Source organism: Puma concolor, chromosome D3 (assembly GCF_028749965.1).
Source record: "Puma concolor isolate L17-30 chromosome D3, mPumCon1.1.hap2, whole genome shotgun sequence".
NCBI classification, from domain to species: Eukaryota; Metazoa; Chordata; class Mammalia; order Carnivora; family Felidae; genus Puma; species Puma concolor.
The window spans coordinates 8,897,378-8,915,382 of NC_141678.1; the positions used below are offsets into that span (position 1 = coordinate 8,897,378).

At 49.0% G+C, this 18,005-nt stretch overlaps 1 protein-coding gene across 2 annotated transcripts in view; it reads left to right on the forward strand.

Annotated features, from left to right (window-relative positions):
* Positions 1–9,243: 9,243 nt before the first annotated feature.
* The window catches only part of CCDC63 (coiled-coil domain containing 63), a 35,935-nt gene continuing 27,173 nt past the window's right edge, over positions 9,244–18,005 (forward strand). The window contains exons 1-5 of one of the 2 annotated variants that reach the window (XM_086681676.1): positions 9,244–9,526; positions 10,496–10,602; positions 13,432–13,524; positions 13,919–14,088; positions 17,344–17,533. In XM_086681676.1, coding sequence (XP_086537802.1) covers positions 13,516–13,524; positions 13,919–14,088; positions 17,344–17,533 — 369 coding nt within the window. In that variant the 5' untranslated portion in view covers positions 9,244–9,526; positions 10,496–10,602; positions 13,432–13,515. The remainder of the gene's footprint in view (positions 9,527–10,495; positions 10,603–13,431; positions 13,525–13,918; positions 14,089–17,343; positions 17,534–18,005) is intronic. The other variant, XM_025933446.2, reaches the window with a different exon arrangement.

The following is an 18,005-nucleotide window of genomic DNA, read 5'->3' on the forward strand; positions in this document are numbered from 1 at the left end:
GCTCAGGTCTGTCTGACTCCACAGCCCAAGCCTGAACTACCATGCCCTCCTGCCCACCAGTGATTTGTCAAATCTGGAAAACAGTTTGGTGCCCGAGACTGTTTGAACTTTGGGAGATCGTGTGAACCGTCACAGGATTTTCTCACGTGGATTTCTTCACAGAGATACATAGCAAATAAGCTCATGACTGCAAAATTCATGAGTGTCTGGTGTGCAGTGAAAAGTAACTCAGAGAGGTGAACAAGAGGCTTGCTGCAACATGGGACCCCGTCCTGCAGCTGAGTGTCTGAGGACAACCTAAAAGGAAGAGTGTGGCAGCAGCATTTTCAAGATGAGGGAAGCAGGTGAGTCCTTGGGCTGGAGGCAAAGAGATAAAGCAGGCTGAAAAAACAAATTTGGGGACTAGAGGGGGTGGCTGGCACACCAGCTCCAGTTAGGGTCCCACAGAGAACAGGAGCTGGGCTGGGGAAGAACACAGCCCCCATGAACCAGGCCACGTGCATCCAGACAGCATGCGGTGCCCCCCCCCACCTCATGGATTTAGAGTGGGAAAAGGGAAATGGAGATGTCCTTACCAGAGGAAGTCAGGAAAACTCAAAGGTGTTCATTACATGGATGATTTGAGGACATTCTGGTCACTCTCAAGTTTTTTAATTTGATGACCATTGACTCAATCAGCTTTTACTTTCTGGGTCTTTAAATGATGTGGAAGATGGTGGGGTTTTCAAATGATGCCAATTCAGGGTGGTAGCTGAGGGGTTGGGGATGAGGGGTGAGGAGAAGTATGTTTACTGCCCTACATCAGGTGGCCTCTGCGTTCAAGCCATAGATATTCCCAGAAGGTGAAAAACACAACTTCCCCAAACTCCCTGCTGTCATTAATCAGCAAACGTCTCAGGAGCAGGTGTGCCTGAGTGAATTTTGGGGTCACGGCAGATAATCCAGTCTGGCTAGGCTGAAGCAGGTGACCCAACTATCTCTCTGATCCTGAGCCACCGAATAAGGGGATTAATCTAAATCTCTCAGAGGAGAGGACAATTTTCGAGAAAGCCTGGGACCCACAAAATGAAAGCTGGACGTAGTGGCCTGAGGTTTGTTTACCGGGATCATTTAGAAAAGCTGCCATTGCGGTTGAGACACCCCAGGAGCCCGGGGGCACAGAGCTCGAAGGGGTCTGGGAGGCATGGAAGTGGAAAACTGGGGAGGGGTTGGCGTGAGCTTTGATGGGAGTCGATGCCTTTCTCAAGGTGTCAGTAATGACCAGAGCTAGCTGATCGTCACGGAACAGAGCCAGACAGGGTGCATGTGGATTCTGGCTCTGCTTTCTTCCTCACCGCGTGACCTTCGGCAAGTCACTTCCCCTCCCCTGTGTCCGGTTTCCTCATCTGTAAAATTGGACGATAATAGTACCCACCTCACAGAAACATTGTGAGTGAATGAATGTTTGCAAATGCCTAGAACAGGGCCTGGCATGTAGTAGAAAACACTATATAAATGTAAATACATAAATTCAAAAGGATTTAGGAACTGTGTCAGGAACCGGGGTCAATGACTAAATGGTAGAACAAAATATGCTTCTAGTGCTCTTATCAGTGAGGAAATTCCAAGAGTGTTAGGAGTTCCGTGCCAGAAACTGGGGGCTGGGGCCAATACAGTTGACCACTGGACAACATTGGGGTCAGGGGCACTGACTCCCCTGCCCCCAGTCAAAAATCCCCATGTAACTTTTGACTTCCCCAAAACTTAACTGCGAATAGCCAATTGTTGACCAGAAGCCTTACCGATAATATCGAGTTGATTAATACACTTTTGTATGTTATATATATTATATACTGTATTCTTATAATGAAGTAGGCTAGAGAAAAGAAAATGTTAAGCAAATCATAAGGAATAGAAAATACACTTATGGCACTGAACTGTTATAAAAAAAAAAAAATCCACGTATATGTGCACCCACCCGCGCAGTTCAAACTCGTGTTGTTCAAGGGTCCGCTGTGTGTATACTTTCTATTATTTCACAGAGGGGCCACGTGGAGAAGCACCAGGGTCAGGCAGGAGGTGGAGGGAGTGAGGGGAAAACGTGGGCAAGAGACTTTATTGTGATTTTTGCAGGAAGGAACGGGCAAGCAGGGAAAGTTTAAGACGGACTCATTTGAATAGTACGGCAGGCTCCCAGGTGCAGATTGTGTCCCCTTTTGATAGTACCTGGCACTGGGGTGATTAGGGCAGGGGGAGAGTAGCTGGGAGCTGAGAGCTTGACGAAGTAGGCAGCCAGAACTGGTTGGTTTGCATGTGGAAGGCGCGCTCCCAGCTGGGTTGTTGGCTCTCCGGGAAGGAGCTGGCCTTGCCAGAGGCCGTCCTGGACAGTATCAGCAAGGCCCCAGGTCTTTGGAGCATCGGAATAGATATGCTCACCGCAGCGCCTTATAAGCATCAGCGCTCGGTATCTGTAACCAATCTGCGGTATCAGTTGGAGTGACTTTGGCAGCTTGTACCAGAAGAACTGATTAATAGAGCCTTAAGAAAGAAGATGCTTAATTCAATCTGACACTACAAGAGGTCTCGAGGTGGAAACTTCCAGCTTTAGCTTGTCAACTCACTAGTCTCCTCTGGGACCAGCCCGTTCCTCTCCTTTGCCTTTTTTTTTTTTTTCCTGCCCAGCATGTTGGTGATGTCTCTCCCTATGGTCCCAAGCAGGAAAGAGGTTTCAGTTACTGTTGCTATGTAACCATGCCAGAATTTAGTCGTGTAAAACAATGCGATTATTTCTTATACTCTGCGGGTTGACAAGAGTACAGCTGGGGGGTGTTTCTGTCCCACACGGTGTTGGCTGGGGCCATTTGCTGAACTGCATTCAGCTGGCAGCTGGGCTAAGCTGGAAGGTTCAAGAAGGCTTCGTTCATGTGACTTCGGCTTTGGTGCTCCTCTGGGTGGTCTCATCCGGTGGCCAGCTTGAGCTTCCTCACAGCCTGGTGGTCTCAGTACTCACACGTCTCTCCCAGTGGCTGGCTTCCCTTCTGCTGTATTCCATTGGTCAAAGCAAGGCACAAAGCCAGCTCCAGTTCAAGGGGAGTTTTAAAAGTGGGCACCTGCCATCCTCAATAAAAGGAAGAAAAGGAAAGGAAGGAAGGAGAGAGTGGACTTGGTAAGACAAATGGTAGCATCTGCCACACTGAAGCTTCAACGTCCCCTGAAGAGGCCAGACAGAGCCGATCTTTCCTTAGAGCAGCTGAGTGGCACTGGTGAGGGAGCATAAGGCAAGCTGAGGGCAAAGTACAAGCTAGGGCACCCCCCCCCCCACTCTACTCAAGGGTGGGACATATGTGATATTCCTCAGGCTCTCCTGGCTGCCTAAGAACAAAGGAAAGGAAAGAAAACAAATGGTTAAATTGGCAGGAGTCTCCTTCAGTGTACGGACAACTTCGTAAACTGCAAGAAAAAGGCAATCTTATCCATAGCCTGATCTCCAGAAACCTACAGACTCCGTTTCCTGGAGCCCTAATATCACCCCTCATCAGGATGGAAGGGGGTTTAAGTGCTTGCCATCGTGATGTCAGAAACAAAGGCAAATGAAAAATTAAATGCCCTGACTGCCTACAGCCCAGTGACAAGTCCTTGAAACAGGCAGAGTGACCTTCCTCTAGGAGCCCAGCTGACTCCGTGATGACACTTGGCTAGAGGCAAAAGGAAATCTTGGCTTAACATTACCCTGACCCCCCAGGATCCTGTGAGTCTCCTTAAACACATAAAAATCCCTTTGCGAGCCTCCTTTATCTTTAACCCCCAAGGGTGTGTTGGCAATTATACCCCAAGCGTGTGACCCCTGATACGCATCAGAAGGGTCTCACGTCAGGGGTTTTGCTAAACAGCACTAAATGGCGTTTTGCTAACAACAGCTAGCCCCTCAAGGTCCTGGAAACCGTGCTTCCAAAATTCCTTAGAGACTTGGGCTGTCCCTAACCCCCTCCCAACCTGAAGGTATATAATCAGTCACCCTTCACAACCCCAGTGCGGCTCTTCCTGCCCACGGGTCCTGTCCCCGTGCTTTAAGAAAATCACCTTTTTGCACCAAAGACGTCTTCAGGAATTCTTTCTTGGCCATCGACTCTGAACCCCACCATCACCCCCAAGCCCCATCAGCACAGCGGATGTTCATACTTCTCGGAGCACCGGGCTAACATAGAGCATCCACAGTCTTCTCTTTCCCTCTCTCTCTCCCTCGCTCGCTGTGCTCTGCCTGTTCACAGCCTCGCCTGTGGGGGCGGGATGCTAACACATGTGGGGAGGGGGGAGGGCCCAGTTATTTCAAAAAGATGGAAGCGTTTGGCACTGCTCCTGGTGCCAAATTGAAATTAATGCTGGCTTCACTCCCAGGCTGGTTCCGTCCTCTCCAGAGGGCAGCACCAAATCCAAGAAGGTCACTTGCTTGTCGCAGGGGAAGGTGGGGGACGGGGGCTGTGACTGTCAGGGCCCCAGAAGAAAACTGAATCCGACTCAAGTGGGTCAAAAGACTTTAAAGAAGGGGCTTTTCTCAGAGTGTGGACTGGGTTAGGGGGTCAGAGAAGGGAGGTTGATGCACAGAGAGATGAGCAGCAGAGGGAAGCCGTTACTGCCTTTAATAAAGGCTAAGAAGTAAGATGCTTAATTCAGTCTGACATAACATGGAGTCTTGAGGTGGAAACTCCTAGCTTTAGTTTGTCAACTCTGCAGTTGACAGGAAGACAGGAAGGAATCAGAGGGACTGAAGTGCATGGAGGGCTGGGGCTGGGGAGGTAGCCCTCTAGACAGAAGCTGGAGCTGGAGGTACGCGGTGGCTTACTGCCAGAGACACCATGCTCAGTCCAAGAAGGACTTTGAAGGAAATGCCCCCCCTCCCCCTCCCCCTGCCTTCTGATCTCCTGCTGGTCCCTCCCATTGGCTACACGCCCAGCTGGAAACCAGTAGGCGAGGGAGCCCAGGGGTGATGTGGACACCAGGTTGGCAGAGAAGGGTAGAGAACGAACTGGTGTAGGGTGGGCAAAGTGATACAGGGGTGTTGTGTTATGCATATGCCCAAGACATGTGGTTATTTTTCTAATTATTTTTCAATATTCTAGAATGTCCCATTAATAGATATGCCACAATTAAAAAAATGAAATAAAATAAAATAAAATAAAAACCCTCTTGGGGTGCCTGGGTGGCTCAGTTGTTTAAGCGTCCGACTTCAGCTCAGGTCGTGACCTCACAGTTCACGGGTTCAAGCCCTGCATCGGGCTCGGTGCTGACAGCTCCGAGCCTGGAACCTGCTTGGGGTTCTGCGCCTCCCTCTCTCTCTGCCCCTCCCCTGCTCATGCTGTGTCTGTCTCTCGCTCTCAAAAATAAATAATAAACATTAAAAAAAAAAAATAAAAACCCTCTTGTTCATCTTTGTAGAAAACTTTTTTATTGAAGTACAGTATGCGTATATAACATATATACATCAGAAGTGCGCCGTCTGACTTTTCACAAGTGAGCTTATCCACGTAACCAGAGCAAGACACAGAACATTCCCAGCACTCTGGAAGCCCCCTGACTCCCCACCAGCTATGTCTGCTCCAGCTCCCTTCCTCCAGATACCCTGTATTCTGACCTCTCATTGCACTGGGCCTTCTCCCCAGTTTTGTACTTTACATAAAGGACACCCTTCAGTATGAGCTCCTAGGGGTCTGGCTTCTTTCACTCCACATGGCTATTTTGTTGCTCTTTGCTTACTTCCACTTGCCCCTGTAGAGTTGTTACAAGGGGCATCTTTGTGTCTATGGATTTTCTTTCTTCTTTCTTTCTTTCTTTCTTTTTCTTTTCTTTTCTTTTTTTTTTTTTTTTTTGCCTTTGGACTTATTTTTTTTAGGAAGAATCCCAGACTTAGGTTTCCTGGGTTGAAAGGTGTAAACACTTTTAGAGATCTTGATGTGTGAGGCCACATTACTTTCTGAAGGATGTGGAACCCTCATCATTCCTTATGTTAGAAGTCTGCCATTGAGATTATAATTGCTGATTTGGGCTTTTGTGGAAGGAAAGCCAAGAGGGAATCAGTTTTGGATCCTGCCGAGGAGGAATCTGAAACCGGCGATGTGAACGAGGGACACTCAAACTATACGTACTTTTTCCAAAATTATTTGTTATTTCATTAAACAAAAAACTATTGGGGCGCCTGGGTAGGTCAGTTGGATGAGCGGCTGACTTTAGCTCAGGTCACGATCTCACGGTTGGTGAGTTCAAGCCCCTTACTGGGCTTGCTGCTGTCAGCTTAGGACCCACTTTGGATCCTCTGTCCCCTTTCTCTCTGTTCCTTCCCTGCTTCGGGAATGCTCTTTCTCTTTCAAGAATAAATAAACATTAAAAAAAAAAAAACTATTATGGCAAAAGTCAGAATCCATCAGACTGTCTGACCCTTCTCTTGTGGATTGCTACTATTTTTATTTTGAATCCATACACAGAGCAAAATATTTCACAATCTTTTTTAGGCTTTAAAGTTCTCAATTTGGCCCTAGCAGTTTCAAGAATTTAAGGCTCAGAGAGGTCAACTGACTTTTCTAAGGGCACACAGCAAATCAGTGGCAGAGCCAGGAGTAAAACCTGAGTATCTTACCAACTTGTCCAGTGTTCTCTCCACTATAACGCTGTGCCCTCCCTGCCTGTGCCCCCTTTTCTGAGAGTTACTTTCACAGTTCCTACAAAGGGGCTATTGTATCCCCTGATCATGGTCCCCTGATACCATATGATTGGGCCGACAGTGAATATCAAATTTAGACCGGGCCAATTGGATTCTCTTTCCTAAGAAATTGAGATTAGAACATTGATTTTTTTTTTTTTTTAAACTGGGCTCCAAAGTGAGAAAACTCAAAAGAAGCAAGCTGGGAAGGAAGGGAAAGAAAAAAAAAAGTCTTTAAAAATAAGGGATCAGGGGGGCCTGGCTGGCTCAGTTAGTAGAGCACGGAACTCTTGATCTCAGGGTTGTGAGTTCAAGTGTCACGTTGAGGGTAGAGTTCACTTTAAAAAATAAAAACAAAAACAAAAACAAAAACAAGAGGTTAGGTTGAGAGACCAGGTAGTTTGAGAGACAGAGCTGGAGAGAAGGGCTGACTTGGTCCCCGATAACTTTCCAAGTTCTTAGTTCTTATTCCTCACAGGGCTGTGCCTCCAGTTCACCCATGATAACCCTAGTAGTCATATAAGTTAGCCTGCTTTTGGCTGCAATAAGAAAATTTATTAATTCTTATAATTGGAAGTACAGAGTGGGTTTCAGGCATGGTATGATCAAAGTTCCAGGTATATTGCTCTGCAACTCTTTCTTGGCTCTTCCCTCCATCATGTGTTGGCTTTGTTCTCTCATTGGCTTCTCTCATGGTTACAAGAGGGCTGCTATCAACAACAGGGGCCACATGCTTCCTTGTTCCCATCCATGGAGCTAGAGAAAGCATTTCCCCTCCAACCTTGGACTATAAATACTTCCTTTCTGTCTGTTTAAGCCACTGTAAGTTATGTACCTATTCTCTAAAGAGTTGCAGTCTCCAGGAGAATGCTATGCACTGATTGGCTTGCACTTATGTTCCTGATCCAATCATTGGTGCGGAGGATGGAAAGGTTGTGATTGGCTAAGGATAATCAAAATCTACCCTGGAGATACCAGTGAAAATCAACTTCTGGTCACCTGGGCTGCATGGGAGAGGGCTGGTTACTTGAACAAATCAGAATCAGCTAGGAAGGAAGAAGGGAGAACAGATGCTGGAGAAGGAAAAAAAGAGAAAAATCATTTTGAATCATCTCAAGTGGATTTCTGATCCTTGTAGCCAAAGAATCATTTGGACAACCAGCTTCCCGGTCTGTAGCCAAATGCCTTTGCCCAGCCCCTCTGCAGCTTGATTCTAATTTCCTCCTCCATTCTGTAGACTCCGTTATCGCCAACATTTCTCACCACTGGCTCCTTGCTTTGGCAAGCTGGCATCTCAGTCTGCTCCAAGCCCTGCTGATGGAGCTGAAGATCTCTTTAGCAGAATCAATTCTGGCGTGTTCTAATTTAAAAAGCCTTGCACTTCTCTGCATGGGGGCTGCTGAGATCTGTGCCCATAAAGGCAGGGAGAGTAAATTCTTCTGAGGGAGAGCCTATTTTTAACAAGTCCTGAACCTAATTGAACTTAATCATTTTTCAGTCGTTGACACTTGAGATGTGTGAGTCACTAGGCTATGCATGGAGCAGAGGGCTACGGCGGCCCTTTAAATATCAGAGACATGCTGAATACCAGCTTCCAGAATTGCTGCTAGGGTCTGGGGCTGTGGTTTTGGTCAGGGTTATGGTAAGACATGGGGCCCTAGAAACAGACAGCCCTGGATTCGAATCCTGGCTTCCCCACCTACTGCAACAGTCACTGTGTTTCTTCAAGCCTCAGTTTCCTCATCTGTAAAATGAGGAGGCTAACACTTGTACCAAAACACTTCACGTGAATAATCAAGGCCTGACATGAGGCTGCTCAAAATCCTTATTCTACTTGGTGTGAGTATTCATACGTTTCCTTGCAGAAATGTTAATGTGTTTGCTCATGACATGTTGCCCAAACCCCATACATAATATGCCATACCCTAACTTTCCTCATGGTTACAACATGGCTGCCAGTGAACAGGGACCACGTGCTCCCTCCTGCACCATACTGCCTTTCTGAAACCAAAAATGTAGTTAAGTTCTAAAACACATTCTGCCCCCAGGGTTTAGGGATAAGAAAAATGGAGCTCTTAGTATGGCTGAGCTACAATAATTCAAAAGGGAATCAAAATTACCCTGGAGAACCCGTGCTTGCAATCATTTGCTTTGAGCAACCTGGAGCCCCAGGACAAGTGGCCGGCTTGTGTTAAGGGCCGTTTGTATGAAAAATGTTTAAGCTGCCAAACTCCATTCGGCCAGTGAAAAATGCTCACCCCAGATGACCTGGGTCAGACTGAGGGTTTCCTGTGTCAAGCTCATAGAGGGTGGATGTGGGTGAGCCCGAAGAAAAATGATGGGCAAATTTCCCCCCCGCACTGGTGACGTTCTTTTCTTCCTCTTAAATCCTGGCTTTCTTGTTTTGCAGAGCAGGAGGGAGTGGATCCCTCTTAGTGCGTGTGGAGACTGTACCCCGCTAGGCTGCTGTTAAGTGTGCGGGAGAGGGAGACGAGCAGGAACCGGAGATGCCAGCCACGAGGGCGGAGGGCCTTAGGCCGGTGTGAGCACCGGTTACTCAGTATGGTGGGGGTGCGGCTAGTCTGGGAAGGGGTCGCTGAGAGGTGTGTCACGTCCCCAACCCCCACCTTCCCTCCATTCCCTTTGGTCCTCTCCCGAGGGCCCTCGTGCTTTCCCAGCGCCTTCCAGGGGAGAACGCCCGTCTGTGTGGGTCACAAAGGCGCGGGTTCTAGGGGTCCGAGAACTCCCAGACGCGGGTCTGGGGGGTGGGTGCGGCGGGGCCGCACACATCTCGGTGCCTTTGGACCCCGCAGCGGCTCCAGCGGCTGGACACGCAGCTGGGGCCATCGGCCCCTGGTAAGTTTCACGGCTCTGGCCATGCTTGCTGCTCCACAGCTCCCCCTGCTGGGCAAAGGCAAAGATGTGGTGGCTGCCCCCGCCCTTTCCTACCACCTGCCCTAATCTGGAAAATGTCAATTAAATATAAATAAATTACAATGTGTAAAATAACGTCAAGAAAATCCACAAACTTCCATTTCCCCCTATAAAGATCTCAATTAAAAAAATTTTTTGTGTGTGTTTCTGCACCCCTGCTTGGCAAGCATATGTTTAACTTACTACGGAGTTAGGCAGCCTTCACTCAGTTTTCACAGACTGGGGCCCAGCTTCTGTCTCAGACCCGGCGTTTTATAACCCATGTAGTCATGGTCTGGCTTTTCCTTTAATAGCAGCTTGTTAAAATTCAGCAGCAAAGGAGGAGCCCGCCTCCCTTACCCCAGCGAATTACATATTAGTTGGTAAAGATGATCTCGGCCCAGGGGGGCGGGGGGGGGGGGACTTCATTCATTCAAACACTATTTGCTAAGAGCTTCTCATGTGCCCGAGACTATAGATATTGTAGTGGATGAAATGAGGCCCAGAGAACCAGACAGCATGTGCCTGGTGATCCCTGACCTGGGCCTCTGGACTTCTCAGCATTTTGCATTGCATACTACTGTCCTCAGAAGGGGGCAAGCTGCAGATTCCTCTCAGGAACTGCCAACTCGAACCCCTGCTAGCTCCAGGCAGTTTCAGGGACTGTGGGAATTGGAGGGAGGAGTTAGGCACTAGGGAGAAGTGGAGTCTGCAGTCAGGAGAGTAAGGACATTACCCACATTCACATTTTAAAACACCGATTGCTAACCAGGACCGAAGGTAGGTTGAGTCTGCCTGAGGGCTTCAAGTTTGAGACCCTTGAATAAGAGGGTGGTGGGTCAGGGGCCAGCATGCCTGGTGGTGGGGCTTCTCAAGGCCCAGCTGTGAGAATGGGGGTAAATCTCTCCGCAGGGAACGGATAGTCCCAGCCCAGTGGGCACAGAGAGTAAGAGGCCTGTGTTGGTGTCTGGAAGCTGGAAAGAGACCAGGGGAGACCGACTCTGTGTGTCAGCAAACAGGTAGGAAGCTGATGGTACCTCCAGCTCCTGGGGGAAAACACAACACAACCAAATACCCTCAAGGGCAGGATAACCCGATACTTGACAATCCTGATTCACAAGCAAGGGACATTCATCAAATGCCTGTTACGTGCTAGGCACCGCACTAAGAGTTTTATACACATTAGTTTATGCTAAGAGGTGGGTGTGGGCATCCCCATTCTACAGATGAGGAGACTGAGGCTCAGAGAGGTGGAATCACACTGTCAGTGAATGTCAGGTTTACTTGAGTCATGCTTTTAGAAAGGTACATCGCAGATCCTCGTAGATCCAAAAGAACCCTTGAACATAGAAGAGCTCCTGGATAATATGAAATTAGAGCTACATAAAACTCCAGAGTAGAAAGAGGTCCCAAAGTGAGTATCCTTTGGCTAAACGTCATCAGTCAGGTAAATCCTGCTACAGCCTTTACCCCAACTTGAGCTCTCTTACACACTGGTCTTATTCCATCCTTCTTTTAAGGAACATCCTGGCTTTTCCAGACTTCCTTGCCAGTCACTTCCCACTGGATGCTGCGCCCTGGACTGGATGACACAGCATTCTCTGAATACTCCTTTTATCCACTTGCCTCTCGGCCTTTGCTCAGGCAGTTCTCTCTACCCAGAATTCCTTCCTCACTTTTCTTCTCTGCTTGGTGAGCTCCTATTCATCCTTCAAAACCCAAATTAAACCTCACCTCCTTTGTGGAGTCTTTTGCACTGTTTTACCCCGGACAGAATTCATAGCGCCTTGAAGGCTGACTTGCCACTGGATTCCCTAAATGTGTAGCACACGGTAGGGGCTTAGTCCGTGTGCTAAATGGATCTAAGCACTTCAGGCATGAGAACACATTTTGGTTACAAGTGATTGAAAACTCCTCTCAGATTGTTTTAGGAGAATATGTTAGTTCATGTAATTGGACCTGACCCAGAGGTATCTTCAGGCTTGCCTAATTCCTGGGGTTTGGATGACGTCTCCAAGTTTCAATCTCTCACCATTTTGTCCTCTCCATATTAGCTTTATTCTCAGGCTCCCTGCAGGGGCAAGAAGGCCGCCAGCCCCTCCTACCTCATTTACATAGGTTCCAAAGCAGCAGGAAACCAAGTTGCTCTCTTCCTGAATGTTCAATCTTAAACCCCACTATTCACTCTGCTGGGACCAGCCAAGGTCGGTCCCATCCCTGAAATGATCACTCAGGCCAGGAAGGGTGGGATTATGCAGATTGACCAGGGATCCGGCACTCTGATTGGCCCTTCCAGAGTCATATGGCCCAATCTGATGGGGTGGGGTGGGGTCAGCCCCAGGGAGCAAAAATCGACCAGGAGCGAAGGAGTGGGCAGCTTCCCCAAGCAAACCAGGGTATTGGTACCAGGAGACAGAGGAATGCCACACACTCCTCAAGCCCTCGTAAACAGTTATTACACTGGACCTTCACGTATGAAACAATCCATAGCATATCATATCATACCAGCCCGTTTACTGAGCACTTATTATGTGCCAGGCTCACTGCTAGGTGCCTTACCGCTTACCAACCTGTGAGATGCCTTCTAGAACTTCTCCTGTTTTCCAGATGAGGAAAATGATGCCCAGAGCACTGAAGTGACTTGCCCAAGGTTAATAAGTGGATGAGGAGGAATTTTTGTTGAGATTTGATGATTGGGACAACCTATCACTGGACTTTAAACCACTGGACTGGAGGACCCCTCAATGAGTGGCAAAGCCAGAAGTTTCTGCTTTAGGAATCCAGCCCTTGAAGTCTGGGAGTTGGGGTGCAGAAGACCTCACAGTCCTCCAGGGCTTGTGGGGTTAACATTGTCATCCCCTCCTCTGAATACATGGGCCAGATGAGGTTGAAGTTATGACTTGATAAAAATGCCTCTTGTACTACTGGCTGCTGCTTTTTAAAAATTTTTTAAATAATTTTTTAAAAATGGTTATTTATTTATTTTGAGAGAGAGAGAGAGAGAACCAGTGGGGGAGGAGCAGAGAGAGAGGGAGAGAATCCCAAGCAGGCTCTGCACTGTCAGCACAGAGCCTGATGTGGGGCTAAATCTCATGAACCATGAGATCAAGACCTGAGCCAAAATCAAGAGTCAAATCAAGGCGTGCCTGGGTGCCTCAGTCGTAAGTGGCTGACTTCAACTCAGGTCATGATCCCACGGTTTGTGGGTTCAAGCCCCACACTGGGCTCTGTGCTGACAGCTCAGAGCCTGGAGCCTGCTTCAGATTCTGTGTCTCCCTCTCTCTCTGCCCCTCCCCCGCTCGCCCTCTGTGCCTCTCTCAAAAATAAACAAACATTAAAAAAAAAAAGAGTCAAATCTAGAGTTAGATGCTTAACTAAGCCACCTAGGCACACCCCAATGGCTGCTGCTTTAAAAGGCAGGTGTGTGTGTGCGTGTGTGTGTGTGTGTGTGTTCTATCCTTAACTGAAGCTGAAGTTGGGCTAATTGCATTTTAACCCCATCAGAGGACACATTGCCCTGATGCCATTTGCCCCCTCTTCTTTGGGAACACAGGGAGCAGGAGGGTAACCGGCTCGCCAGAACCGTCTGCCTGGCTCCTAATAATAAATGGTGAGAGGAACAGGTTTCAGGCAAACACTGCGTATTAAAAAAAAAAAAAAAAAAAAAAGGAGAAGAAGAAGAAGGCTCTTCTCACACCCGGGCAGCCATCTGCTGTCTCCTCCACACGTGCCAAGTGGTGGGAGGAGGAAGGGACTGCAGCGGGTGGGGAAGGGAGGAGGTGCCCGCCGGGTCCTTAATCGCCAGCAGGGAGGCTCACACATTCTCTTCCTCTTGCCACTGTGGACAGGGCTCTGCAGAGACAGAGAAAGGAGCGCTCGCTGGCTTTGACCTCCCTGGTATCTGAGCATAGGGAGCGCACAATTCCTTCAAGATGCCGACGGTAGGTATTAGCTCCTGCGTATGGAGCGCTTGCTGTGGGTCAGGCACTGTGCTCGCCACCATACATATATTAGCTCATCTAATCCTAACCACAAATCTATATGCACCCATTTTATAGATGAGAGACTGGAGGCTCAGAGACGTTAAGTGATTCACCCAAGGTCACACAGCAAGGCCGCCTCTTCAGTATGCAATAATGAGGCCCAGCCTCCTCTCTACCCTGGCAACCCAGAGTGGGTTTTCCCTGTAACAGATAAGCAGTTGACATCACCCAAGGGCAGTCTCCCACCTCTAGCCCTGCCCCCAGACACCCTCTGCCCTCTGCCCTTGGGCTGAAATGTAGGCTTCTCTGGTCACCCAACCCGTTGGTCAATGCCTCTCCCCATCTCACCCAGTCAAAGAAGCACAGGAGAAAACGCTCCGAAGTTCTCAAGGAACCTTCAGAGAAAGTCAAAGAACAGCTGGCTGAGGCTGAGCTTCGGAAGCTGAAGCAGCAATTCAGGAAGATGGTGGAAAGTCGCAAGTCCTTCAACTTCTGCTCCCAGCAGAAGATCTCGAACCAGCAGTAAGTGATGGTCAGAGCTTTGTACTGAGTGAACTTGGAGAAAGTTTTGGATTTGGTTTCATGGGATTTACTTTCTCAGGTGGCCTCTGGGCAGGAAGCCGATTCTGAGCCCAATCTGGGTACTTAGGTGGGACAGCTTCAGTAGGAGGGAGAATTTATTCTCAGAATTAGGGTGTCACAGGGACTCCAAGGGGGGCAGGACAGCCATGCCTCAGGGAAGGACCTGAATGAAAAACAATTTCTGGTTCCTGTTTCTTTCTGCACGTGGGTTTCGTTCTTCCCTATCTGGATCTCAGCACTGGCCGGTGGGAGATGGCTGCCCCAACTCCTGAGCTACCAAGGACCACACAGACTGTAGTGAATCCCAAAGTCCCAGGAAAGGGGGAATCTGATTGGCTTAGTTTGGGTCAGGTGTCTACTTCTGGTCCAGTCAGCTGTGCCCGGGGGAGGGACAGGACCATAGGGCACAAAATGGCTATTGTCACTCCCATGGTTCTGGCAATGGAGGTGGGGGAGTTCCCCGAGGAGAGGAAATCATCAGGCTGTGTCTATCCCAAAATATATTTCCTGCTTGTGCATCCTTATGGAGTCTGCAAGATCAAATATTTGAAATTGGATTGTCCTAGAAATTATGATGTTGATAGCTTCTTTAGACAATAGAAAGGTGTTCCCTGGGGTTGAATAAGCAAATATCCTTAGATTCCCTTCAAGGGAATGTAATTCCTTAGCTACATCCTTAACATTTATACAGGCAGAAACTGCCCATTATTAGAAAGAAAATCTTACTGTTAGATGTCGTGTGAAGTTCAGAGGGTAGGGGAAAAGGAGCTCTTTCCATTTTCTATGGATTCAACTCACGCAGAGCTACCGCTAGTCCGTTTGGGATCTTCCTGTGAATTAGAAAAAGACGCCCTTTCTCAGGACACTTTACTGCCATCTCTTGGAAACACTGTCATCCCATAGGGATTTTGTTAGAACAAGATGAAGCATCTCCCAGGAAAGGGTATTAAGTCAAGAAATCAATGATTGTTTTTCAAGCAGATGGTTCTCTCTTGGGCTGTGCAGTCCACAACCTGCACATCTGTGCTTGGCAGCCCTGATTCACAGCTTACCGCTGGTGGGCATCAGGAAATGCCTCCTTCCTGGTGGGTCTCTGACAGTTTTTCTGGAATCTTACCCTTCACACTACAACCTTCATCCCACTTTTCACTGTGATGGACCTAAAGGGGAAGGAGTGGAAAAGTGGAGATCTTAGATTCTTCAAGTGAAACACCTATAAATAGGGGCCAGAACTGAGATGAGCTGAGTGAGGTGCCCAGGGTGCAATATTTAAGGAAGTGGTTTTTCCAGTGCTTCTCCTACACCTATACCACCTTAAGAGTGAAAGCCTCCTTAAATTTAGGGATGCCTCACTCGGGTCCCAGTCCTGCTGATAAGACAGACAAACGTTCCTTTTGCTTTTGCTGAGCCCTCTGAATTCCTAACTCTGGTGGACTCTGTTCGTTTTTCTCTCCACCTTAACAAAGACCCCCTGCCAAGAGGGGCTTAAGATGGGGAGAAAGGTCCCAGCTACCAGGTTTAGAAGACAAGCTGCTCTAGAATTAGGGGTGCATTCCCACAGGTGGCTATTTACATTTATAATTGGTGGAATACCATTTAAAGTTCAGTTTTTCCTTTGCACTGGCCACATTGCAAGTGCTCCACAGCCTACGTGGCTGGTGGATTCTATGGGACAGTGCAGATAGAGAACAGTTCCATCATTACAGAAATTCTATTGGACGTGTTGCTTTAAAACAGGGGTCAGCGAGCCATGACCCCTGGGCCAAGTCTGGCCAGCTGCCTGTTTTTGTAAATAAGGTTTTATTGGAGCATGGCCACGCCTATTTGTTTATGCATCTCCCATGGTTACTTTGTTGAATCATTGCAATAGAGACCATCTGGGCCTGCGGATCCTAAAATATTTACTTTTTGGCCCTTCAAAGAAAAATGTTTGCAGACCCCCCCTCCCCACCCTAGAACATTTTGCTGTTCTAGAACAATGCTTCCAAAACTTTAATGTGCATGAGTCACTTGAGGATCTTGTTACCGAGCAGATTCTGATTCAATAGGTCCTGAGTTAGGGCCTGAGCTTCTGCATTTCTCCAAGCTTCCAAAGGCTATGCAGGCAGCGGGTCTGCAGACCGCACTGTGCAGCAGGTGTCGGTGCCTAGACTTTGCCAGAAACAGCCTCTGTGCCGTTTCCAGTCATTGGGTTGTTGAGTAGTCGCGCGAGCCTTTTCTTTTCAAAATCCCTGTTTGCCCACACACCTACCCCTCTCTTCTCCAGAGGGGAAAGCGAGAGGAGAGAGAGAGAGAGAGAGGGGGGGGGGGAGAGAGAGGGGGGGAGAGAGGGGGGAAGAGAGGGGGGAAGAGAGGGGGGAGAGAGAGGGAGGGAGAGAGGGGGAGAGGGGGAGAGGGGGAGAGGGAGAGGGAGAGGGAGAGGGAGAGGGAGGGAGAGGGAGGGAGAGAGAGAGAGGGAGAGAGAGGGAGAGAGGGAGAGAGAGGGAGAGAGGGAGAGAGGGAGAGAGGGAGAGAGGGAGAGAGGGAGAGAGGGAGAGAGGGAGAGAGAGGGAGGGAGGGAGGGAGAGAGGGAGAGAGAGGGGGAGAGAGGGAGAGAGAGGGAGAGAGGGAGAGAGGGAGAGAGAGAGAGAGAGAGAGAGAGGGAGAGAGAGGGAGAGAGGGAGAGAGAGGGAGAGAGGGAGAGAGAGAGAGAGAGAGAGAGAGAAGACTCATGTCAGTCATTTAATAAATCATTAGCACCCCGCGTAGAGACAGTGGGGGAGGTTGGAGGTTACGGAGCATCTCTGTGTTGAGGCGAAATTGAAAATGCCTGGCTGATGGGCTTGCCTCTCGTGACCAGAGATCATTGGCTGCAAAGTCTGGAAAGAAAGTCAGCAAGATCAGACAGATGCCCATGAGCTGCTGGCAAAAGAGAACCTGGTCCTCGAACTCAGGTGTTGACAGGCACAGCTGCAAGTTGTTCCCTAGCAAGCAAAGGCCCGCTAGAGAGTGGGCGGAGCCATGGAAGGTGCGGTGAACTGGGCGGCGGGTGGTCAGAGTTCTAGCCCTGGACCCCAGACCCTGACAAGCCCCTGCCACTTGCAGGGGCGGGAAGTACCTCTCCGAGGCTCCTTCGGCGCTAAGGAGCCTGGGGCACCCGGGCAAGGTAAACTCGGGGCGGGGTTCAGAGTCAATCACGTGCTGCTTTCCCAACAGCAAGGAAATCAAGACCGTGCAGAGGGAGCAGGAGGAGATCACTCTGCTTCTGGGTCTCATCGAGTCCTCGAAGAACTTGGAACTGAATGAGAGAAACTACACGGAGCTGTGTTTCCTGCTGCAGACCAAGGAGGACTACGAGGCCCTGATTAAATCACAGAAGGTGCTGTTGGCAGATCTGGATGAGAAGGTGTGGTCTTTCTCGTAGGGGGTTAACCGGAGCGAGGAGCAAGGGCGGGGGTGGGGGGCGCGGGAGTACCCACCATGCCTTAGGCCAGATCTGACCCCCCCCCCCATATTCTAAAGGTGACTGTGATCACTCCACCACCTTGGGACCCCTCCTGTCCCAGTGCTACCAGACCATTCCTCCGCCGTGCTCCCCAGCGCCTCCCCACTACCCTTAGAGTCAGTTCTCAACCCCGCGCTGTGTTGGTCAGGAGAGGTTAGGTTATACCGCAATAACACCCTTCCGCCACAACTCAGTGTTTTGAGCAATAAAGGTTTCTTCTTCGTTCCTGCTGTGTCTATCATGGATTGGCTAGGGGCTCTTATATCTTCTCATCCTGGGACCAGGTTGCCAGGTGTTGTGGCAGAGAAAAAAGGTTCTGGAAAGTCTCACACTGGCAATTGAAAGCTGCAGCCTGGAAGCAGTACATTGCTTC